This window comes from Podarcis liolepis (assembly GCF_965112155.1).
Source record: "Podarcis liolepis genome assembly, chromosome: 2".
Classification (NCBI taxonomy): Eukaryota; Metazoa; Chordata; class Lepidosauria; order Squamata; family Lacertidae; genus Podarcis; species Podarcis liolepis.
Window position 1 is genome coordinate 80,905,631 of NC_139555.1, and position 25,782 is coordinate 80,931,412.

Genomic DNA, 25,782 nt, shown 5'->3' on the forward strand with positions numbered 1-25,782 from the left:
ATGTGGCATCAGATGTTCGTATAGCATATGTTAAAGATTTATATTAAAGTGTTAAAGCAAACGAAAAGGAACACAGATGCAAGAATCTAGGGTTGCATTCAATGTTAGTCCACATACAGTACCTCCATTGAAGTTAATGGGCACGACTAACTCAGATCCATTAATTTCAATGGGTCTACTCAATGTTAGTTGGCTACAATCCCAAGAGTCACATTTTTGTGTTAAAGTACAGATACGTCTGGTTTTTGAAGATGGTACCCAATTATCAAACCTTCATAAAAGCTTTCAACAGCTCTCCTAAGCTGGATTCCCTTTTCAAAAGGTGAACTGCCACCAAGAAGATATCAGGACAGACCAGAACATTTGTCTTTGAAGTTTTATTACAAAAATATATCTGCAAACATACAAAATTTTCAATGAAAAATGCTTATTCTTAAACATTTATGCAATAACTTAATATTTGCCAGTATAATAAGATGGCACAAATTACATACCCATATACTGAAATGTTAATGAAGCATTATGGTGACAGTTTTAAAAGTTGCTCAAATGCTAGTGGGCACAAACGAGGCCACCACAGGTGCAGCGCCAATATGTAGAGGATTCCAACAAGTTCAATATATATCAGCTCCCAATACCCCCACCTATATATGTGCGTAGAAGGATGAATAACTTCAACCAAGCAGTCAAGGACTACGAATATGAATGAGACGTGCGTACAAAAGTTCCATTCCTCTTCCTATCAGTCTCTTGTACTTCCTATGTGCCCATAAAAAATGGGGAAATAGGGCTCTATTGATCCTCTGGGAATCATTCAGGTGTGAATGCTGTGCCTGTAGAACAGGACCATGCCCATTGTTTTCCTATAGTAATCACTTAAAATCCAAAAGATCGGAAGCACCTCAAATCTTGATATGCATGCGAGTGCAAATTAAAGCGCTAAACCCAAACACTGAGTGTAGTGTGCATTTTTAACAGAGAACCACCATGTGCCCACAATGTTAAATTGGTACAAAAACAAACCACAGGGGGAATATTATTGCAAATGTTTCCCACTTAAAGTGAAGATATTGCACCTTTAACATGTTCACGAAAGATGTCCAAAACTGAGGTGAAATATATATTGCACACATTCCTCTTTTTAAAGATATGCTAAAGAAGCAACTCATGTAAGCCAACGAGGTGGCTGGGTTTTTGTGTCAGACCACTCCACATTAAATATATTTCCTGGAACGTTCCACACTAATTATACCCGTGCCTAAACATGGCATTGGTGGAATGCCCTAAATTCAAGCAAAAGAGAACTACGGGGGGGGGGGATACCATTTAGTATGCCTGAAACATGATTATACTCTCTGGCTTAGATCCAAAGTTCCAGGGAGTGAAATGTCACTCTCAGAAGATGGAAATGTGGAAGCGGTTTCCACCAACTCTTCCTTTCTACCAAAACTACTCTGGAGGGCTGAGGAACCTTCCAGAAAACTGAAGCAGCATGGGGGAGGCAAGGAGGAAGTGGGGATCTGCAAGATCACCTTCCCCCTTTCCTTCAGCAACATTTGTCTCTTCCACAGAATGAGCTTTTCTGTTCATCGAAGAAACGTTGAATCCAACCCCATGTCAGAATAAGACATGCTTTTACTTGTCATACTGTCATATTGTGCCTTAGCTCTTAGCAGACTGTTTACATTTTGCCGGGTGTGTCACAAATACAGAGTTGCTAGGCACATTTTTAACAAAACATTGTTAATGCAACAGAACAAAACAGCAATGAGTTCTTATTGAGTAAGCTGTTTGTTTTAAAGCCACTTTTGGATGGACAAATATTAAGCAATTTTTAATAAAATGCTGCATATAGGCAATGAAAAAATACATGCTTAAGATACTGAATATTGATTTTAGGACAGTCTAAAATCATACATTTGCTTGTGGGAAATAATATCTTGCTAAAATGTAAGCTTGAAAAGAATGGCCCAAGTCGGTTAGCTATGTACTTGTTACTGTTGCATGCAGGTAAGACTAAAATGTTTCATTATAACTCTAAACTTCTACAAGAGATTAAAAGACCAAATTGCACTGAGAACAGACCTATTGTAATCATTCAACTTAAGGAACTTAATTCCATCAATTTCAATAGGTTTACTCTGAGTATGATTACTGTTGGATATGACCATATGTAATCAGGCTAAAGCTGTCCAGTAATTTCTGCATTTTGTAAGCATCTGTGATTTTTACCTTGCAGCAGAGTTTTGTTTTTCAAAGCAATTCTTAAAATGTTTTGTTTTGTTTCATTTGTTAACTTCTCACGCTACAATAAGCAATAAAAGCAGAATGCTGCTTTGTATTGCCTAGCTTGTCTGTGACCTCCCAGCTTGAGCCTGCTACATACACAAATGTTGTTAAGGACGTGTGTAAGATCCTAGGTTAATGCAAATCTACTAACAGGAAAAAAAAAGATTTAACTTTCTTCTAGCTAAGGGAATTCTCTTTGGAAGCAGAGAACTATTTATTGATGCTGCACATACTTCTATCAGTTGAGAACTCTGACCTGCCAAGCTACCAGATGAGGTTTCTGGGAATTATAATGCAAAATAGTAAACAGGAGGACGAAGTGTACTGGGACAAATATTCTTTGAAACAGTGATGCTGTCTGAAGCAAAACTCTCTCTCACTAACCCCTTGAAGTCACAAAACCGTAATGGTACATTCAATATAAGGGAACCCTTTATAGCAGGGGTAGCCAACGTGTCTCCCAGATGTTGGATTACTATTCCCCTCAGCCCTACCCAGTATGGTCAGTGGTCAGGGAGTTGCAGTTCAACATCTGGAGAGAACCACACTGGCTACTTCCGTTTCATTTCCACAGATATTTGGATACAATGCTTACTTTGACCATTGTGACCAAGTTCAGCTCAGTATCGTTATTCCTCCAATATTATGCTTATGGCTAAGAAGGTTTTCTTCTTTCCACAATAATTAAGGACTGTTCTTGAGTCTTTATTATCTACAAACACAGCATTATATAAATTTGGTTCAGGGGGTATGGTTAATACAGCCACTTAAAATAAACTGAAGAGTACTGCAGTGGCTTGATTCCTGCCCCGCCCCCCCGGAAAAAGCTTCATACAGAATAATTCTGTTTAAATAAGCAAGTATGTTTTTCTTGGTGCACATACATGGGTGTGCTATCAAAGGTCCAGCATTTAAGTAGAGCTCTCATGTTTCCTTAAAAAAAAAAAAAAAGGCCTACAAAGTCTGAAAAGAAGCATTTGAGTTTTACCATTAAAGCCAAAACATTAGTCAAATATGCATATCACTACTAACATATTTCCCTGAATTCTGCACATATATCTGATATAAAATACTATGTTCGCAACTAGAAACACTGAGTTCAAAGGCCGAAGAGGTTCTCTCAAAAGGCATATTTTGCTAAACATAAAAACATCTACTTAAAATCACTCAAAATGAAGTACATATTTTGATTTTTTAAAATCCAACACGCTATATATCAAAACACTGATTTGTGGTGGAATCATAATTAAAGCTTGGTAGATGAATTACAGATAGTATCTGCACCTTGAAGGGATCATCGTTACATTTAAATTTTAAGAGCAACAGGTACATTCTAATTCAGGACCTTTTCCATTGCAAACTCTACCAAAAGAAGGGGGCCTTTATAAGATCCTGGCTGTGCTTTTTATCAAGCCCTACTCATTTCAGTGGCTTGCACAGGAAACTGATTGTAACACATGGATCCTCCATTCCAGCAATGCTCTGACAAATAAGCAGTATGTGTTGATCGGTTAAAAGGATTACAAAATTACCTTTCACAATATAAAACAAAGACCTTCTACTAAAAAACAAAAACCACCCCATCCTTTAATATTAGTATTGCTTGAACATATTGAGATTTATGTTACACTAGAGTATTGCTAGCTACTATCACATGCCATAATGAAATAAATACAAGTCAAGGAGAGACCGATAGCAGCATATAAAACAACAAGGAGATCAGAGCAACTTCCTTTGGGAAGAAGTTTGATCTTTACAGTGGTAATGAAATCTTAACCTTCTATGAGAACTCACAAAAACCTGCAATTGGAGGGGAAATATGGGGAGAAGAGCAGACTGCATTTGTTGTTTATGTACCCATTTTTAAACACCAAAAACGAAATCATACACACTTCTCTGGGTTCCTTCCCATCTATGCTACAAGCAAACCTCCAAAATTAGCATTAAGCCTGGAAAGGACAATAAGGTGACCACAATGATGTTCCATCCATTTCTGTTTAAAAATTATTTGCTTGAAAATAGTATCATTAACAAAATATAAGAACACTGCAAGTATTGTTAAAGGGGTATTTCATAATCCACCTTCATTTTGCCTTAGTAAAACATAGGGGTGCATAAGCCAGCACTGCATATTAAGGGAGTCAGTTTGATGGTCAATACCATGCTGAGTCCATCCAGCTCTAAGGCTAAAAAACCCCCAGCATTTTAAAAATGCTTTCCACTGTTTCCTTCCAAACCCTAAAAGGATATTCTGAATTCCTTCCACGGCTCTTTAAATCAGAAGTTAGCTTCACAACTTGTTATCTTTACTCAACTGCCAAAGATGGCTTAGGCCACATTCACCCTAATTATTTAGATGTATGTACCAGATGAAGAAAAATCAAAACAGTTTTTCATATTACTCTAAACCCACTCAAAAATAATGTGCTGTTAAACATGAAGACCATTTTCCGCATACAGAAATAAAAGCCTGCTGGTGATTGGTCACAGTGAAACCTAGATCACTTCTGAGAACATTAGTTATCCATTTTTAAGGGACAAGGTCTCCTTACTTTAACAAAACTTAAAACTTCAACTAAAAACAACCTTTAAAAATATTAACAGTTTCACAGAAGAGGCATAATTGTTTCTGAAACAATTAGGTGGTAAGTTGAACTGTATTTACTTCAGTTATAGTTTGATGCTGTCCGTATTCTTGGTCAAGACTTGTAAATAAACTTCATGAAGCGTACTAAGAAAATTCGCATCGTTCTGAAGGAAAGAGAGGGGGAAACCATAATTAAACCAATGACAGAAATAATTCATTACTTTTTCCTACCCAATTCATTATTCTACACCTATTAACAAAACCTGTAAGTTTAGGAGTTGGGTAGGAGGCATGAAGGAGGAAGTTTAATAAAGCTACACAGTGGTACCTCGGGTTACATACGCTTCAGGTTACATATGCTTCAGGTTACAGACTCCGCTAACCCAGAAATAGTACCTTGGGTTAAGAACTTTGCTTCAGGGTGAGAACAGAAATCATGCTCTGGTGGTGTGGCGGCAGCAGGAGGCCCCATTAGCTAAAGTGGTGCTTCAGGTTAAGAACAGTTTCAGGTTAAGAACGGACCTCCGGAACGAATTAAGTACTTAACCCAAGGTAGCACTGTACTATCAATGATATATAGCTCAGAAATATCACTGAGCATATACAGTGGTATCTCTGTCCTGACCTTATGGGATAAATGTAACTGCCCAAATCAGTGCTCAAGGCTATTCCAGTGTAACTTGGTAACACTATCAAAATTCATTTGGGCTGTTTAGATTGTTTTCAACCTGAGGAAGCAGTATGGATTTTAAAACGAATTCTTTCTACATTAAAGCTGGATCAATCTTATTTACAAGGGTACACTACTTGAAACCTTTTAGAAGGGTGCTTGCAAAGCAACTAAGATAAGAAAAGGTAAAGTGAATGCGGAAGTACAGAGAAACAAAAAGAAGTGACGAAAACTAGTGACAGGGGAGTATTATGAACTAACAAATCTATGCTAAGTCTCAAAGTGAAAGCTAATGAGGGAAACCTGCATAAGTGAATGCAACTGTACAAGAAGGATCTGAATTAGTACAGCAAGCACACTCTTAAAGACAAGAAGGCTCATTTGTTTTGGATGATAACTAGGAACCAGACAGGAATGAAATAAAAAGTCAGCGTCTGCATATGTAGGATTTTACCTGCCTTGAGGTTTGGATCACTATACATTTCCATTTAGTCTCTTTCTGCATTTTGGGTATAGCTTGGGTTGAGTTCGGCAGGGCATTTTCACTACCTGACCTCCATGGACCAGCTGAGCTGGCATCATCATCATCATCATTGCCCAGGCCTCTACAAATCTACCTATATGCATGGCCTGGGACTTTCAGTGTTCCCATCATGTGAATTTGCATCTCAAATTAAACATCATCATCAACAAACATCCTGTCAGTTATTTCTGGTTCTTCATTGAAAAAAGATACCTTTGTGTACTAGGTGGGCAATTCTAAGCCAATAAATTCATGAAAATTAGCCAAACATAAAAGATGTGACCATTCGGTATTTTATGGCCTTATACTAATGGGAATGTGAACATAAAGTGCCATTTAGAAGGGTGAGGGCCTTTTGTAATGCCCCAACAGAGGAATCACCTCCAAGGAAAGGCTCACCTCTCACCTATTTTAATATCTTTCCATAGTAAAAAAATCCTCTCTTATTCTCTTAAGAATCAGATATATTAATTCATTTATATCTACATTTAATGGTAACTTGGAACACGGTTTTAGTGAGGCTGTGCAGTAGCTCTCCATTACCGTTTTATTACTTGACTTTTAGCCTCTGCTCCAGCTGTTTTGTTTTACAGGGATTCTGTGCTGTCATTTGACTGGTGTTTTATTTGGACTGGTGTTTTAAATTGTTTTATTCATTCATCACTTAAAGAACTCTAGTTATAATAAATGTAACAGTCAGATGAGCTTTGCATTTTGGATCCACATATAGCTTATGGAACATTGTAGCACTATTTTTAATACTCCTCCACTGAAGGGAAGCAGAGTTTAATAATAATATTATCAACCGTTAACTAGGTCGGACATACACAAAGCAGAGAGCAGATGAAAGGTCAGAAACAGCATTTGTGAAGGTTTAAGACAACACAAAGCACATTCTCAAGATCACTGAAAGTGCGGCATGATTTTAATTACAAAGTAAAATTGCTGACAGTTGACCTCTGTTCAAAGGGGCTCTTCTCCCCTCCCTTCACAGTCAGCAAGTTTCTTTGTTTCACTTGCGGTTCTGACAGGGGAAAAGAAATAGCAGGTTGTGCAGAAAAAAAACTACAAAGAAACAAAACAGAGGCCACAAAGCTGATTATGTGACCCGGGTACAGGCCCATTTTATTCCTAACAATTCTATTACCAAAACACTAATTTCTGTGTCCTGTTATTTTTAGATCTGTACTCTGTATGCAAGACTTACTGATATCAGTATAGAACGAACTAGAGAGCCCTGATGGAGCACAAAGGTTTGTGACCCTGGTGATGACAAAAAGGGCAAAACAATCCTCTTAATGTAAGCCTATCCTAGGTGCAAGATCTCTCTTTGTGATTCACTGGATTTATTGGCACACTTACAAAGCAGCCTTGCAGCTGAAGCCGATACATAACTAAAAAAAACAATTTTTCAAGTCAGGCAGTGTGCTTTTGCTGACTAAATACGAGCGTCAATGAATTCTCAAATATTTCGTAACAGAATAAACTGGGAATGGCAAAGCCACTTGGAACCTCTAATGAACAAACTCCTGTGGTAAAGCAGGTTGATTTGTAATCTCCAACTACACCTTTGTAACCCATTTTGCTAAAGGTTTTCATGTATAAAGTCAAACATCTTCCATCTTTATTTTTCCCATCCTTCTGAACTTACAGATTAGATTCACTCAAAAGAAGTGAACTAAGGGAAGGTTGAGCAGTTCTTTAAAATTCAGACAGCACTTATTTCTTCCTCTGATTGTGAACAATTTGGAAGTTCAAAAATCAGAACCCCTCTACATGCCCAACACATTTCAGGTGCCATGGCCACAGCAGACTTTTAAAACAAAATTTGCAACTTGGGAGGTCCCGATTATCCACTTTTCCCTTTCAGCAGTTATCATTTGGCTTAGAAATATGAACGCCAAATATTTCTGAATCAGTCCTGAAGCGTATACCTCTTGCCTCAAAATCCTTAGATAGAGAGTTATAGTCATACCTCATTTTGCGTCCGGGATCCGTTCCGGAGCCCTGGACGTTCAACAAAAGAGACCTTCAACAAAGCGCCACTCTGCACATGTGCAGAAGCGTGATTTAGTGCTTCTGCGCATGCGCCAAACCCAGAAGGAACCCTTTCTGGTACTTATGGGTTTGCCATGGATGTTCAATGAAATGGACCCTGAATGGGGAGGACTCAAAACGAGTGTACAGGGAGAGTTGTCCTTGGTAGATGACACTTAAGTTAGCATACTTAATAATAAATTGTGTTATTTAACTGAATTAACAATTCTCATGTTTTTAAGCTTATCAATATCATTACCACTTAAAATACTGGTAACAGTTCTCTAGTTGCTGCTTTTATTGCTAAATGATCTAACACACCTATCGGTGTTATTCCTCCTAACCTTCTTTATGGTGCCCACTGATAATCAGCACTTTACTCTGAATCAAGAGTCCAAATGAGTCACTGACTGTACCTTTATTAGATATATTAAGGTTTCTTGAAGCTGAGATCTAGTAAGAACTGTCGGAGGTAATGTTGGAACATCTACTGTGCCAAGAGTGAGAGGAGAAGAGGAACCAACTTTGTTTTCGATGTCAGAGGACTTCATAGCTGACTGTTGGAACACACTAGGTGACAAGAGGACTGAAGGTGCCATTGTGGTTGTAGCTGCAGCAAACTGTGGGGAAGCAACCTGCAAAAACAAGAAATCAAATGAGATGGGGGTGATTTTTTTCCTCATTTTTAAAGAACTATCTAGATATATTAAAGCCTCTTCTGACATTACCTTTCTGGTACTGTTTGAAGTCCCAGTTAAAATAGCAGGAACCAGTGATGTAGCTCCTTGGCACACCGGCAAAAGAAGCGGCTGCTTCACTGGCTCTTATGTGACCTGGGCGCTTCCAACATTACACACGCTGCAGGGACTTGCAGGCAGAAATGAAACGGCTTAAGTTGAAAGGGCCTCACAAAAGCCATGGATGCTAACAGTAACCACTGTGACCAACCTGGATCACAACGTTCAGTAAATAATTAATAAACCCAAATTTTTATTCTGGCATATTGATGTGGTAGCTCAAAGAGAACTCTGTATCAATTTACATTAATATGGATAGCATTACAATTGTTGATTCCTTCTTGGACTATTTGTACCAGCATGTAAACTCGATCTTATAAAGAAATGAGAGATTACTAAGATGTGCTCTGGAAAAATTGGGCACTTTTATAGAGAGCAGCCAATTGCATTATTGTTTTATGAGCTACAAGGGAAAGGATTGTTGGCTAGGCATATTTCAATTCTTGCAAGACCTGGAGGTCTCCAGAAGGAGTATACTAGTAAAGGAGAACTAAAAGGTAAAGGGACCCCTGACCATTAGGTCCAGTCGTGGCCGACTCTGGGGTTGAGGCTCATCTCGCTTTATTGGCCAAGGGAGCCGGCATACAGCTTCCGGGTCATGTGGCCAGCATGACTAAGCCACTTCTGGCGAACCAGAGCAGTGCACGGAAACGCCGTTTACCTTCCCGCCGGTATCTACTTGCACTTTGAGGTGCTTTCAAACTGCTAGGTTGGCAGGAGCAGGGACCGAGCAATGGGAGCTCACCCCATCATGGGGATTCAAACCGACGACCTTCTGATCGGCTAGTCCTAGGCTCTGTGGTTTAACTCACAGCGCCACCCGCGTCCCCTAAAGGAGAACTAGGTCATCCTAATTAATGGATAGGGATCAGGATTCAAGACACATTGGGTTGTCAGCCTGGATGGAACCAGGTTTTGTTGAGAATTGGCCTTTGCACAAATCCAGACAGGGAAAGACACTCTGGTGATGCAAGGATTTAAATACATACTTGGCTTGCCTTTGACAAAGCTTTGGGGTGTGAAAATGTTTCAAGCTCCTTGCTTTGCTGTGCAACCTACAATTTTAAAGAAAGAAATACGTAGTATCTGAACAATCCAGCATTCTTCTTAAATTTCCCCCTTTAAAAAATGCATACACGTACACATGCTATTGCTTCATTTGTTAAATAAGATACCTAAGGTAACCTATTATAAGAGTTCGTAACCAAAATTGTCAGTTACGTACTGTACTACTCCTCACCGCATGCTTGCTTGGAAAGGTGAGACTTGGTCTTCCAGATTCAAGCACAGTTCTCTGACCATCTAGTCTCTACTGACATAATCAACAAATAATCAGCACAATTTCATCTGTATTGGACCAAAGTGTTCTGATCAATACATCGCTTTTAAAGAAAAACACTGAAAAGCCAACATTGTTAAAAAATAACTAACTGGCTAGCCAGAACAGTGTTATAAAGCACCCTTTACAAGACTAGTATCCAATATAAATGTCCAATTCACCCGCTGGCAAGAAAGAAATTGTGTTGGCACTTTCAGACTCAAATAACATAGTGTAATAACATGAGAACCGCTGCTAACAGCACTAACCTACCAATGGTTTTACAATCAACCTTATTGCTAAAGCAATCTACATATTTTAATTTACTAGGAGCCGCAACCCCTGCTCATTTTGCTCGCCCAAGCCGTGCACCTCTGTCCTCCCCATAGCTCGCCTAAGCAGCAGCTCAGGCAAGCCACAGAGGAACAGGCAGGACAAGCTGGGGCAGCTCCCCAGCAATTGCCCTGCTCTGCTGCCACTTCCCTCCCTGGCCTTCCATGTTGATGAGGCTGGAATAGCAAAAGCCACGAGAGGCGTGCAGTGGCAGCAGAGCAGGACGGCTGATGGGAAGCTGGTCTTCTGCAGCTCACCTGGGCTGCACTCCAACTGCTTGCTCCACCCACTTGCCTCCATACCTGGGCCACCCGCCTGCTTCTCTATTGTGAACAGCAGTGTGATAACACTCTAACCATTTTATTATACACTAAGAGAACTGACCTGAACAGATGGAATTGCTTTACCGGTCAGGGCTTGTTTGGTGTGGGATTCTTTGAAACGATCTGGGGTCGCCAGCTGGCTAGCGGCAGAAGAGGAGTTAGGTGCTACTGGCGCTTTATTTGCTGACTGCTGCATAACATCATGTTGTGGGGTCAACCTGAGTTTTTGAAGGAGATCCGTATTTGGATGCGGCATGTTCGAAGCGCTTTCTGTACTGGTTGCAGCCAAAGATGTTAAGAATTGGTTCTGACTGGGAGTGATGTTCTGCGGACCGTGGTTCATATCAGACGGCTGCTGATTCACAAGCGGAGACATTTGCTTGGCAGCCTGCTGCATAACTTGCAGCATGTTATTGTTTGTGCTGCCGCTCTGAAGCATTTGCACACAGGGAGCTTCTGTGGCCAGAGTGGAATTAAGGTTAGGGCTTAGCTGTACGGCATAGTTTGGAGCTTTATTCACTTCAGGTTGTGGGGCAGAAGGTGAGGCAATCAGTAAGGGCGGCATACACTCCTGTGGCAATAAGGTACAAGAATTACTTTTGAAGCTTGAGCCATCCAGTTTCCCCAGAGGCTGATGGATCACTGTCGACTGCTCAAATGAAAAAGGAAGGAGCAAATTGTGCTCTCTGCATGAGGAGTCAGGCTTCTTGGTTCTCTCTGGATTCGAGTAGGGAACTGTACTGTGTTCCTTTGGAAATGAAGTTCCAAATAACTCTTCCACTGTTAGGTGTTTTGGTATGGATGAGCACGGCTAGAAATAGAGAAAAAAAGAACAACCAGAAGCTCAGCTTAAAATGTATGCAAAGACAAGTCTCCAGTAAATTAGTGGTAGTGTGCAGAATTTAAAAGAGAACAGCTTGCTAAAAGTTATAGAGCCATGCAAAAAACACATTACGGGCCATAGGTTTTATCAACAATATTTTTATACTTATGTGGCACAATATGCTTGTATATCACGGTGAAACAATACATGCTAACAACCAATTCTTGGAATCCCAATTGAAAGAGTTTGTTTTCCTATTGCTTTTCATTGTCCTTAAAATTGCAAAGCATTTTAATTTGCAAATACCTTTAAGGAGAGAATATTTATCAGGTGACTTAAAAAAATGATGGAGCCATAAGCACACTTGCCCCAAGAAGCTATTTATTTTCATACTCCTTCACCCATTCTACACAAATATTGCCATCCTATCTCATGGCAGTCCAAATGATACTTCAAGGAATTATCAGTTTCGCCTCACAAATAAGTAGTTCATATTTGTAAAGATTGCAAACTATAATAGATAAGTACAAAAAAGGAGTTTAAAGTAGAAGTAAGCTCTGCACATGGGCATAGGAAGGAATGAGCTGCTAGAAGGCCAACAAAAGGGTACTGGGTTACTTTGCATGGCATGGTGTGTTACTGTACACAAGGCAGGGCTCCAGCATGGAGGAGAAATGGGGTTGTGTGTTATTACTGCAAGGATTTATTTGCTCCCTGTGCACAGAAGCAAATATTCATGGTGAGAAAATTAGCTCCCTGCCACTTTCAGAACTGCAAAACTCATTTATATATATAAAAAAATTGGAAGCCGTTTCATAATACAATATAATAAAAGACAAATGAATCTAAACGAAAAGAAAAAGAAATAGCAAAGTCCTCTCTCAAATAGATCTTAGCCCTTGTCTCACAGAGAATGGGGTTGACCCTTCCAGTTATCACCTGAGAGATTCCCTTTCTTCCCTTCCCTGCCTCTCACACAGGGCCCTTCACCAGCCAGCCATTACCTTCCATGTGTGTATAATCCCAATAATGGCCCAGAATAGAAGACACCAGAAAGGAAAGAAGGGAGGGAGGGAGGGAGGGAGGGAAGAGAATAATAAACGGAAAAAAGGTGGCAGAGAAAGAGAAATAAAAAGGATGGAAAAACTCCTGTGATCTAGAAGTGTAACATTTTAGAATCTTACAGCACTGGTTCACTTTAATCTTCAATTCCATACTAATAATTGGGACTATGCACCCCAAACCCCATTAAGAGCCAAAAAGGCACATAAGACTACTTCTGATCAAATGCATCAATTTAAAAATCGAAACATCCAACATCCAAAATTCTCCTTGTAGATCTGTCAAAAACCCTCAGTGGCTTCAGTAAGACAAAATGGCCCTAAAACCCCATTTCTAGAAGAAGACTCTCCAAGATTAAATTGTGCACCACTTCTTTTCCTCCATGAGATGGCACTATTAGCAGGCACAAGACCTACAAGACCTGCTCATCTTATTTCTTGCAACCAATTTTCTGTATTAGTATACAGTATCTTTCTTGGCTATCTGTCTCACTTCTTAGCCAAAGCTCCTGTTTAGTTGACTGATAAGCTTTAAGATGTCCGATGAGGGCCAAAAGCTGGCCTAGCTGGTCAGACTTCCCTACTGTTGCTGTAAAAGCAAGCTACAGAAGGGGCAGAATCCAATGGGCGCTGCCCCATGTTTAGACATACAACAGAGTCATGAATGCTGCACTCATGGTTCTCACATTCTTCTTTCTAAGCTTAAAGCACCATGGAAAAGAAAAGTAGGGGAAGCTTGAGATCACGCCACCTGAGGCGGCCCCAACAAATATAATATGTGATAGTTCAGCAGGTATCGTTCAACACAGAGTTCATCTATGCAGTGGTACCTCGGGTTAAGTACTTAATTCGTTCCGGAGGTCTGTTCTTAACCTGAAACTGTTCTTAACCTGAGGTACCACTTTAGCTAATGGGGCCTCCTGCTGCCACTGCGCCACCAGAGCACGATTTCTGTTCTCATTCTGAAGCAAAGTTCTTAACCTGAGGTACTATTTCTGGGTTAGCGGAGTCTGTCACCTGAAGCGTATGTAACCCGAGGTACCACTGTACCTTTAAAATGAAGACAACAGGGGTTGTTTCCAATGCTGCCCCTTCTGTACACAAAAGGCTCTTTGATCCAGCAGAAGAGGGAGGGGGTTGGGGTTTTTTGTTTGTTTTGTTTTTGGCAAATTGCCTCTTTCTTCTGCCGCCTTCCAAGTGATCTTCCATGTTGTTCTGGAGGGTCTCCAGAGGGAAGGGGGAAATCAGTGAAAATTATTTCCCACCCCCTTCTGTTTATAGAAGCCTCTGCTGGATCCAAACACTGCCTATGAACAGCACTGAATGCAATCTACAGAACACCATGTTCCAGTAAGAAGGACCTATAAACTCATAATGGTTGTTACCAACTGGTGGCTCTGCACTAGTGTTAAGCACTTCCACTTGCACAAAACATGGCTCCCAATTTTACTGATCTCTCCTACCCAGGACAAGTCCCCTATGCCCCTCAAAAGCTTTTCCTGAGAGCCAGAGGATCCTCTGAAACACTATGGGATATAGCACAGAGGGCGTCAATTGTTGGGGGGAATTGGTGAAAATGGGGTGCCTTGGCTCACAATACTACCATCGGATACAACCAGTGCTTTTTTTCTTTTAAAATGTTAAGGAGTACTCTCATTTTGACTCAAGAAAAACACCATTTTATAGTTTAAATCAGGAAGAATAAATATAGTAAATGGATAAAAGGACAAAGATTCACAAAATATTTAGGGGTATGCGCCCCCCTGCGTCCCCCCAGAAAAAAAGCACTGGATACAACCCCATGATCCAATTATTATAAAGGTAACAAAACAGTGCAGTAGTGTCACAGTGCTTTAAAATGAACATACATGGTCTTGCATTTGTAACATTGATGATCCATGCTCTGAAATCTCTGTATTTTCCATCTTTGTGGGATTTGCACTTGGTTGTGTCCAACAAATGAGGTCACTCTTCTGATTCTAGAAAATAAAATGCATTATTGTTTTTAATTCCCACTCAGACGTGTTCATTTTTCGCACCCCTCTATAAACCTCCCAGGAAGATCTCTGCCTCGCCTGCTCTTCTTCTCTCTGCACTTTTATGCTTTTCACAACATACTTTCTATTCAATATTGTGGTGATCACACCGCACAATCATATGATAGTTCTGCCAGTGTCATGGTAAAGGCACGACTTGATCAGAAGCTGATTAAACATTATGGCCAGTATCACCCAGCTTCAAGAAGAAGAAGAAGAAGAAGAGTTTGGATTTGATATCCCGCCTTTCACTCCCCTTCAGGAGTCTCAAAGCGGCTAACATTCTCCTTTCCCTTCCTCCCCCACAACAAACACTCTGTGAGGTGAGTGGGGCTGAGAGACTTCACAGAAGTGTGACTGGCCCAAGGTCACCCAGCAGCTGCATGTGGAGGAGCGGAGACACGAACCCGGTTTCCCAGATTACGTGACTACCGCTCTTAACCACTACACCACACTGGCTCCCAAACAGTTCTCCCAGCCGTTGTCAGCTAGACAAGAATGCATGACTCAGGCCATTTGGGTTACCCAAATGAATGGAGAAGATACAGAATGTCTAGGCAACAGAGTTTTAAAACATCTCTTACAGCTATACAACCGGGTGCACATCCTCTAAAAGGGTAGATGTGCTTACACTTGTGAAAATACACACCAAGGTGTACACAGAACAATTATAAAATTAGCTAGAACAGTCATGAGTCCAGCATGTTTCCAGGCATTAGGCAAATGTACTAACAGCACTAAAATAAAGTGATGATTCAGCTTCATGGTTCAAGAGACCTGCCAGTTTAAATCTTGAGTGTGCCATTTATGATGCAGTCAACAGAGCTGAAGTTGACAGTCTTTGCTGCTGTTGGAGAAAAAAATCAGTCGATATATTACCTTACGCAAAGTTTTTCCCCAAGTACAAGCTTCAAGCTTCATGAGCTGACCATCAACACAAGGAAGTTAAGCCGACTGTAGCAAGCTGCAAGCTGCAAACATGGCCAGCAATGGAAACCTGCCACATCACTACAACTTTGCATAAATATGTAAAGATGTACTTTATCTTACAGATTTAAAATTCACAACATAGATTGACAATACCCCCTCTGCCGTGTCTGTTTCTCCCCCCCCCCCACCCCCCAATTTCCTGCACTTTTAGTGTGGTTAACATTTTGGTAAGGAATTTAAGCCCAATTTCATTGTTTATAAATACAATCCCAAAATATCATTGCTTGTTTAAGGCCAGGTTACAAAAAGTGTTATAATCTTTCTGAAGAGGGAGGGAAAAAGTTAGCTATTTTTTAAAAAGAATCTACCCACTAACCAAACTCATTCATTTTCACATACCGACTGGATGCAGAGAATACATGAAAGATTAAGCAGATTTAGAATCCTATATTAAATCATTCAGGTTACAAAGCTCTTTTCTCACTCCTGGCTACCCATTCTCATGCCGACTCTCTGCCCACCACATGTGGGCTGCACAGCAGGATTATTTTATGATCCATCTGGACTGTACTAGGCAGATTTTTCTATAAAATGCAAATTCATCTATAATTATTATTGACTCAAGATAATTGGCAATGAATTAGTAAGAGGAATGACATAAAAACATACACATGCTTGAAAAAGCATGCAATTAAGAAAATAAGGAGCAATAATGTGTAAGTCACATGACACAGCAACAGAAAGAACCCAAAACTAAACAACATAAAACACTAATTCAATTTATACCAGGAGTTTATTTCTAAAGCTTCTCTCTCATTTCTTTCATTAAACAGGTACTTTACAGAGCTGCATATTTAGAAGCATCACCTCTGAAAACCAAATTGGATAGCTGTGGTTTAGGGCACATTTCAATAGCTGGAGGAGTTATGCAAAGTATGCGCAAGAATGTGGAGTCGAAGTCCCTGCCTCCCACAGATGGAAGAGGCAGCATTATAATGAATTCAACCTGCCCTGAGTGTACAGAATGGTGTATACATTAAATCAAGTGATTCAATTCAACCTGTCCATGCTATTCATATTAGACCCCAAGAGAAAAGAGGGCATGCAGATTTAGACAGAAAGTTAGCTTACAATGACGTTTACAAGACAGACAAGTAGACATATTTTCCAGAATAGTTCACATGATTAAGGTTGCCAAATTATTTCTGGGCTTCTCCTTTGTCTTTAACAGCATGGAAAGCAGAAAATTAGGAGGTGAAGGTTTTCTTTATTCCATTATGTAGATACAGAAATAATAATGTTAATGTCTCAATGTTGTTGAATTGTGTTGAGAAATCCCACAAAACATTCCACACATGAAGAGGGGGAGGGGGGGAGTATTTTCAATGACTTCTCCTTCCTTCCGTCGCTCCCTGAAAGGTATACTGTAGCACTAGGGGACCCTTCAGAAAAGTGTGGCAGGTGGTGAATAAGGCTTCGTGGGAAAATTGCCATAAGTCATCTTCTCATCCATGACCGGGAACCTCTGGTGGATCCAGGCCTCTTTCAAAAAATGGAAGGAGATACTCTGGACCCAACTAATTGAAGCTGCTCCTTTTCTTAATTCATTCTACTCCACCACCTTAAAAAAATCAAAATCAAGGAGTACTTGCTAATTCTCTTCTCTCTTATTACCTCTAGTCCTACCTGATTCATTTAACATGTCTCCCTGATGAGGGGGGGAACAAGATGGGTGGGGGCTTGAAGTAGATGAGGCGTACACGGTGCACACCTTTCTGAAGGACTGGACACCCCACCACAGGCGAGTTGGAGGGATGGTGGGGAGACTGCCATAGTTAATAGAACCAAGGCAGTAATGGATGTGTGGTTGCAATACAATTAAGAAGACACAGGGTGAGCTAGACAACTATACATTATCTAGATAGATTACTACTGAAGGTGAGGGTTGGGAAGGCATTAAACGAAGAAATTTAAACTGATCAGATGTAAAATACTAAGGCAAAACCATATTTGCATGTTTAACTCACATAACCCCCTTCTCCCAAATAAAACAGAAGCTTGGGGGGGAAATCTCTCTCTCTCTCTCTCTCTCTCTCTCTCTCTCTCTCTCTCATTGTTTCTCCTTATAAGTTTTCAGTCAACACTGTCAGAGCCAAGACAGATTATGTCGCCATTATTTTATAAACCATGACAGGCTACTGTTTTCGTTTTTAAAAGGTACAGCAACTTATTCTAGCTTGGATAAACACCAATGTGTCTAAAATTGGTATTCCAGGATAGATGAAAGCCCTTAGCCATTTGCTTCATGATTCAACATGCCCTGAGGCATTGTAATATTGCCATGCACTGCCTATGATGATTCACTGCTCACTCTTTCTCCTTCAGCAAGTTTGGGTAAGGAGAAAGAAAACAGACTGTATTATAGTACTGAAGACTGTAAGGAAAGTTTCTAGTGTGAAGTTGTGCTGGGGGGATACTAAAATACAGGCAACTTTGTTGTTGCCCACTTTTCCTGGACTGTTGGTAATATAATCAAGTTTGCACAGAAGGAACATGAACCTTCAGTAATAGTATGCAACACCTCCGTTGACTTTTATCTCAGCTTCCAGAAAGGCAGCCATTTGAGATTGAAATTAAATTTCAAAAGCCTAATTATTTACAGTGACACACAAAAATTACATTAATGGAAATCCAGTTATTCTCAGAAAAACAAGGCAGGACAGCCCCATTTTGCCAGTGCCTACTGCTAGAAAAAGAAAAGAGAAGGAATGGAAATAATTGAGGGATAACCATCCAAAAAAAAGTATACCAAGTTTATTTTGGCTCCCACTAAAATATGTAATGCAAGTCTGACCTCTGATTTCTAATACAGATACTTTCCTTACCTGTTCATATTCAACCTTAGCTTTGCTAAGCATCTCTAGGATATCAGTGCATCCATTAATCCTGTTGACACTTCTTCTGTCCTGGAACAGCAGCTGGGATCTCTGAGCTTCTTCTTGCACTACTCTATGACAGAGGAGGGGGGGAAACAGCATATGATTAGATTTTATTAAAAATGTACAGCAAAACACACCATTCATATTTTCATATGTTTCATATTTTGAACTGAATACATGCTTCATGAATTCTGTGCACATCTTAACCCCAACAGAGCTATACGTTCTAAACCTGAATTTTATAATTTCAATTCATTGCTGGTTTCTACTTCCCAAAACTGGCAGGGTTTTGTACAGTGGTTATGTACAGCATTTAGATAACCTAACAGTAAAGCCATGTAAATGGGAGCAAGTAATACTGTAAACCAACACCTGTGATTCCACTGGTTATGACCAAGTTAGGCCATTTTCAAGATAGTAGAAGGAGTAAATGTACTTTCTAAAAAAAAAGCAGATCACTTACACAAACAAAAAGCTTTCGCGCATTTGAAGGAATTTTGAATTTGGGCTACTTGTAAATATGCTCAGTCACCAAGACACGCCAATTCACTTTTCATGTGAACATTTCCCACTTTTGTAGACATGTACAATATATACAGTGTGAAATACAGCAGCAGCCCATCAAAAAACAACACCAGGAGATTCCTCTATAAAATCCTTTATTAGCCACTACTCCAAAAATGTTTTATTGCCAACCAATAGAGCCCAGTTTATAATGACATTTTTTGGCACAAATTATCACAGGAAGCTCTAAGTGCATTATGGGAATAGCCTGATTCTCATCAGCTGGATGGTGTGTTTGTGTGCAAAATTCTGTATAAGAAAGAATAAGATTAGAGGGAAAGAAATACAAATGATATAGTCTAGTCACTGAGAGGTATGTCTGATCCCTTCATGGCCTATTTTCAAGTGCACACTTACAGACTATTTTATTTCAACTTGCATTTTTAGTCAGAGCCTTTTAAAGGTTTGTTTTGCTTGTTTTGCAATATACTGTGCTAACTTTTAGATTTCAGTTGATTATATTGTCACATTTATTTTGTTTTAAATGTAACTTTCAGTGTACATATGCATGGAAAGATGGGATATCAATTGTGTTTGTGTGTGTGTGTTTTAAAGGAGACTATTATTTTACCATAACCTCTCTCACTGGTCCAGAGCAGGAACATTGCTAGAAATTTAAAGGATCAGGGCACAAGCCCATGACCCAAATATGCATTACATAGGAGCCATCTCCAGGGGGCCGTGGGCACCCACAGTAATGACTTGTGGAGGCTGAGCCACCACAAAGTCAATGAGAAAAGCCAGCAGGCAGCAGCGGTGCTGCCTCTGAGAGAGAAACCGTTCAGTTCCGTCCTCGCAGCCAGTGAGCAAGCCATCCTTTTCCAGGGCATGGGGCTTGGATGTGGAGGCAGGGTCTCTCCACCTCCTAGTCTGAGCCTCTCCCCACAGAAAACAGTACACCGCTAGCTGCGGAGAGGAGGAATAAGAGGAGCCACCACCACCGCAACATGGACATGTGATGTCACACACACACGCCTGCATGTAGTGTGTGTGACGTAGCACGCCCATGTTGCAGCGGCAGGCACCCACAATCCCGAGGACGAGATGGCATCCCTGATGCATAATATTTGGAGATGCTAATTTACAAACATAGATGCCTCTCAGCAGCTGAGCCCACAACTGCACTATACATTTTATATAGTATCATACCACATAGTCATGGCTTCCCCCTAAAGGATCCTGGGAACCATAGCAGGGTAGCAATCACTCCCTCTTTCCAGGGAACTTTGGGAATTGTAGCTGAGTAATGGAAAATAGAGGTCTTCTAACAAATCTCTGCACCTTTAACTACAGTCCTCAGGATTCTTGAGGGAACTAATGGCTATTTAAATTGGTATGATTATGCTTTAAAAATGTATAATGCAGATGTGGCTTAAGATGATGGGTGGCTGGGTATCAACACCACTCTGCTTCAGAGGGCATCCAATCACCCTATAAAAAAAGCTTCCTTCAACAAAGCTTTTAAAATGGGAGGGAAAGGGGCAGGAGATCTAGGCTCTGGCTCAGAATAGCCAGTGCTTGGTCCCTACTTGGGAGCCTGCTAAAAACTTAATGGTCCACTTTCCTGAAACAGGTTAGATCAAAGCCACCTGAATTAACACAGAGTAACCTTCAATGAGATGGAGTAGTGGTTGTTGTTTTTTAATCTAGTCTCCTGCAGTGAGAGTAGATTTGATTATTAAGAACAGGAAATGCCATGTCAAAAGCATCAGGCTATATTACAGGCAGCTGATGGGAAAGCCAAAAGGTGATATCACAGCAATCACAGAATATGTCAATCACGCCATATCTTCTCTTCATGAAAGGATGCTAGGGCAAGTTAACTCCCAATAGCTTACTCCATCATTACATTAATGCTTCCCCAGTCTAGAAGGAAAAACTCACAGAAACAGAAGATCATAAATACCAATAAATTCCCTGGAGAGGGTTGAGAGTGGTCCGTTCTCTGAGCTCTAAAGTATTTGCTGATGCAGCTATTTGATGCCAAATAAAAGTGTGGTTTGTCCTCCAAGACATGACATTACCATAGGTAATATAGAGGACATGCTGGGCACACGCTGCGATAAAGCCACCAAATTACACAACAAGAAGCGGGGCAAACCTTCACTAATTGGCATAGACAATCTTAATTTGCATGATTCAGATCTGAGTATTTTGATTCTGTATCACTGGATCAATGCAGATGTAATGCTTCTAACATTGTAACCACGGTTAAAAAACTGGTAGCCATGGGATCGTGTGCTACTTGGTATAAATCCCTCTCTCTCCAGCACAAATCTAATCCCCACTCTTATCCATTGGTTTGACCAGAATTTGAACCCAGCATTGGGTTGCAGAATCAGAAGTGTTACATACAGTGATCTACTGCAACTCCTCACTCATTTTGAGCAACGGATCGCACCCGTTCAATAATTCTGTTACTTTACAATTATAAAAATGAACCAGTTTATGATAAATTCTTGACCAAAGAATTGTCCTGCTGGACCTGGCCCAGGGCCTATCAAGTTCAGTATTCTGTTTTCACAGTGGCTAAACAGGTGTCTACAGAAAGCCTACAAGCAGGGCACATGGGCAACAGTGCTCTCTTGACTGTGATCCCCAGCAATAGGATTTGTCTAGTCTGAATCTGTATTGAATTGTTTTATTCACTTGTGTTTGCCATCCTAGGCTTCTTTCGGAAGAAATGGGGGAGGGCAAAGTTAATTAAACAAATTAATCCATCCATCAAATAAGCTAGTATTCAGAGGCATGTAGTGTCTGATACTGGAGGTACCAGGGCTATCTGATATAGCATTATCCTCCAGATATTTTGACTTCTGTTCTGCTCATGTATAAACTTTGTACCCACTATAAGAGAGCTCATATCACATTGCCTGGGTGCTAAGACATAGTTTGGCTTAGCATTGCATGCAAACAGGGAAAGTAAATGGCCTTTACTCTAAGCACAAAATTAAGCAGTACATTACAAACTAAGTTATCGTGAATTTTTACTGGCGGCACAAATATTGGCAAAGATACATGGTTTTATAGGAAATGCTATAAAATGCAAACTAGAAATAACACAAAGTTGTTTTTTTTAAATGAGATACTTACTTTGCCATGAGTTTTGCTATTCGGTGACAGTCATTCTTGTCATAGAACCAGATACTGTAAATTGACACTTGAGGAAGGTATTTATAAAAAAGACAGTTAATCTATTATTATTATTATTATTATTATTATTATTATTATTATTATTATATCATTTTGATTACAGAATATCTTCAAATAGAAAACATCAGGATGCATAGATTACAAATTCTGTACTTAAAATGATTTATGCACATATGAGCAGTACTACTGGCTAATTTCAAATATTCATGGAAACAGGAGCAACAAATAATAAAACAGATGTTAGGTTATGGTATTACACTTGCTAGTGAACAATTTAATATGTACAACCATACTGAAAACAAACATCTTGTTCCCAGGCAAAAGCTTTAATCTTAGGCCAAACAAAAGGTTACATGTAAAAAGCTCCTGATCTGACAGGTTAAATTACAGGCGGGTCAGATAAAATGAGCACTTAAGACTAGTGCAGAACCCAAAGTGCAGTGCAAATCAACATAACATTCAGCCCAGTTATATGTGTATGATAATTATGAACCATTCACTTAGAAGTCAGTAGCAGCTTAAATTAGACTTTGGATTTAACATTATACAGTTAACTGGATGTACCAGTAAGTCCCATTTAGTTCAGTGGGACTTACTTCTGAGTAGGTATGTGTATGCTTGTACCATTAAAATGCTATGAAGTTAACAACATTAACTCAAAAGAGAATTCTGTATAAGTGTTAAATACATTTAAAAAGGTATATTTCACTTTCTGCCCTGGGAGTGAAAAAGAAAAGGTCTAAACTAAAGGAACCAGAAATTTGTGAGACTGCACGAGTCTTTCCTTTTGCTTCACTCTGTACTTCTACCCTTTCATCTGACACGCATATACAGAGTCCTTTCTGTGTCACCTTCCTGGCTATAAACCTTCATTATATTCTTGCAAAGTAGTAAAAAGGATCTAGCAAGAAGGAAACTCAAGGTCAGGAGGCAAGGCAGCCGGAGGAAGAGAGACAAAGTAAGTAACGGGCTAAATAACAGAGTCCCAAGAGAGGATGGGTAAAGGAAGCAAAGGATATGAAGCAGAATAAACAAAGGAAAAGGCACTGTTAAGAAAACCATCGCATGGGAACAGGAAAAAGAGTAGCTCTGCTACTGGGGTAGAGACAAAATGAAGACGCAGGATGAGTGATGCCCAGTTTAGTAATCTGATTTGAAATAACTGTGGACTCTAAAAAAGATATAATATACTACAGATAATAGAACAGGGATTGGGAACTGGATCAAGCTAGCAGGCCCATAATTCCATGGAACAGGAAACTTGTGGCCAGGTCTCAGTGTTAAGAGATTCTGGCTCAATTCACACAAAACACTAAACCATACTTAACAAAAATTGGGATTCAGTAAGGGACAAATTCTTAAATAAAAATTGGGAGATGTGATTCCATTCAGCGTTGTGAAATATTAAATCTTTGAAAGCAGGTGACTATTGCAATGCAAAACTATCTTTTAAGGAAACTGGTTCATAGCTGTGTCCTAAACATCAAAAAAAAAATAATACTCAGTTAGAAAGTACTTCTGAACCCACTGCTGTCGCTTTAGGTTCAGGTGGCCTCAGTGGGACAGAGTGCCTTCTATCAGCTTTGGCTGGTGGCCCAACCGCACCCCTATCTGGATATGCCCAGCTTATGTCATCTAGGCTCTGGTAACCTCTAGGTTAGATTACTGCAACACAATTATATAGGTAAGTCTGTCTTTCAAGACAGTTTGGAAAGTTCAGCTGCTGCAGAGTTCAATGGCCAGGTTGCTCACTGGTGCAAGACAGTTTGAGCATATTACACCAACTGCACTGGCTGCCAATCAGTTTCCAGGCCCAGTTCAAAGTGATGGTTTTCACCTATAAATCTTTGAATGGCTCAGGACCACCATCTCATATGAAGCCCTTCTTCATGTGGCTCCTCCACGAGAAGTCCAGAAGGTGGGAACATGAAAATGGGCCTTTTCTGTGGTGGCTTGTTGTTACATATCATGAGGCGCCAGGCAAAAACATTCCCCTTATCCCAGGCCTTTGGCTAATTAAACAATCTCTGGCATTTTAAAGCATGTGGGGTGGGTGGGTACAGTACTGTTTTTGTTTGTTATTACGGTATGTACTATTGGAAACTGCCCTGTGAGGAGGGCAGTATATAAATTTAATAAATCATAATAATACAGTGGTACCTTGGTTTAAGAACAGTCCTGTTTATGAACGATTCGGTTTACGAACTCTGCAAAACCAGAAGTAGTGTCCTGGTTTGCGAACTTTACCTCGGTCTAAAAACGGAATCCGAAGGGTGGAAGGGCACCGGTGGCGGGAGGCCTCATTAGGGAAAGTGAGCCTCAGTTTAAGAATGGTTTCGGGTTAAGAACAGACTTCCGGAACAGATTAAGTTCATAAACCGAGGTACCACTGTAAATACAAGCGACATCTTCTCACAAACATTTTCTAACTCAAGGGAAAACTTGTAAGACCAATAATATGAGCTGAATTCATTGCAAAGCAGCAACAACTACCAACTGTAATATAACTTATAAAAGACAGGGTGTAACAATTCAAGGTTTTAAAGCATGGATAGGCAAACTAAGGCCCAGGGGCCGGGGCCGGTCCAATTGCCTTCTAAATCCGGCCTGCGGGTGGTCCGGGAACCAGCGTGTTTTTACATGAGTAGAATGTATCCTTTTATTTAAAATGCATCTCTGGGTTATTTGTGGGGCATAGGAATTCATTCATTCCCCCCCCCAAAAAAAACCATATATAGTCCGGCCTCCCACAAGGTCTGAGGGACAGTGGCCCTGCTGAAAATGTTTCCTGACCTCTGTTAAAGGTTATGCTAAGGAAGGAAGGAAGGAAGGAAGGAAGGAAGGAAGGAAGGAAGGAAGGAAGGAAAGAAAGAAGAGTCTTTGATTTAATCTGGAGTTATTAGCACGGTGAAACAAAACATATGTCTAAGAGGATATCAAAGCCAAGTACTAATGGATTTGTCCTGAACAAAGCTAGCTATCGAAGACAGAAAAGAGATAACTGCTTTGCAACAGAACACAGAACAAGAAAGTGACTGCTGTTTAACATATTAGCTCATTGCGCCACACTATTCTACATGTTTGGCTGCCCTCAACTTAAACTCCATTATAAACACCCTAAATGCAATTTTACCATTTCTCTCTACAGAAATAGCAACAGCAGTCCCACTCCTTATCTTTCTTGAGAAGGCAGAGTTAAAGCAGTTACTAAAGACCCATTCCCCTTCCCTGATCAAACACATGTCACTCTGACAACACTGCTGATATCCACATGTGGCTGGTCTTCAACTTTCTGGACCCACTTTGATATTTTTACAGCAACGAAATAAGACTGCCTGGCTACAAAGGTATATTTAGGGAGCAATCTGTTGTTACCACCAAGGTAACAGAGTTTCAAGT

At 40.2% G+C, this 25,782-nt stretch overlaps 1 protein-coding gene across 4 annotated transcripts in view; it reads right to left on the minus strand.

The window, feature by feature from the left end:
- Positions 1–362: 362 nt before the first annotated feature.
- The window catches only part of DCP1A (decapping mRNA 1A), a 36,661-nt gene continuing 11,241 nt past the window's right edge, over positions 363–25,782 (minus strand). The window contains exons 4-10 of one of the 4 annotated variants that reach the window (XR_014522470.1): positions 22,324–22,390; positions 18,613–18,736; positions 14,630–14,740; positions 10,939–11,688; positions 9,902–9,958; positions 6,027–8,741; positions 363–5,439 (exon numbers count right to left, since the gene is read on the minus strand). Coding sequence is in view for 2 of the 4 variants with exons in the window: in XM_083489352.1 (XP_083345478.1) it covers positions 4,960–5,040; positions 8,523–8,741; positions 9,893–9,958; positions 10,939–11,688; positions 14,630–14,740; positions 18,613–18,736; positions 22,324–22,390 (1,418 nt within the window). In the remaining 2 variants the exon portion in view is untranslated. Of the gene's footprint in view, positions 5,440–6,026; positions 8,742–9,892; positions 9,959–10,938; positions 11,689–14,629; positions 14,741–18,612; positions 18,737–22,323; positions 22,391–25,782 lie in introns of all 4 variants that reach the window. The other 3 variants (XR_014522471.1, XM_083489353.1, XM_083489352.1) reach the window with 3 other exon arrangements.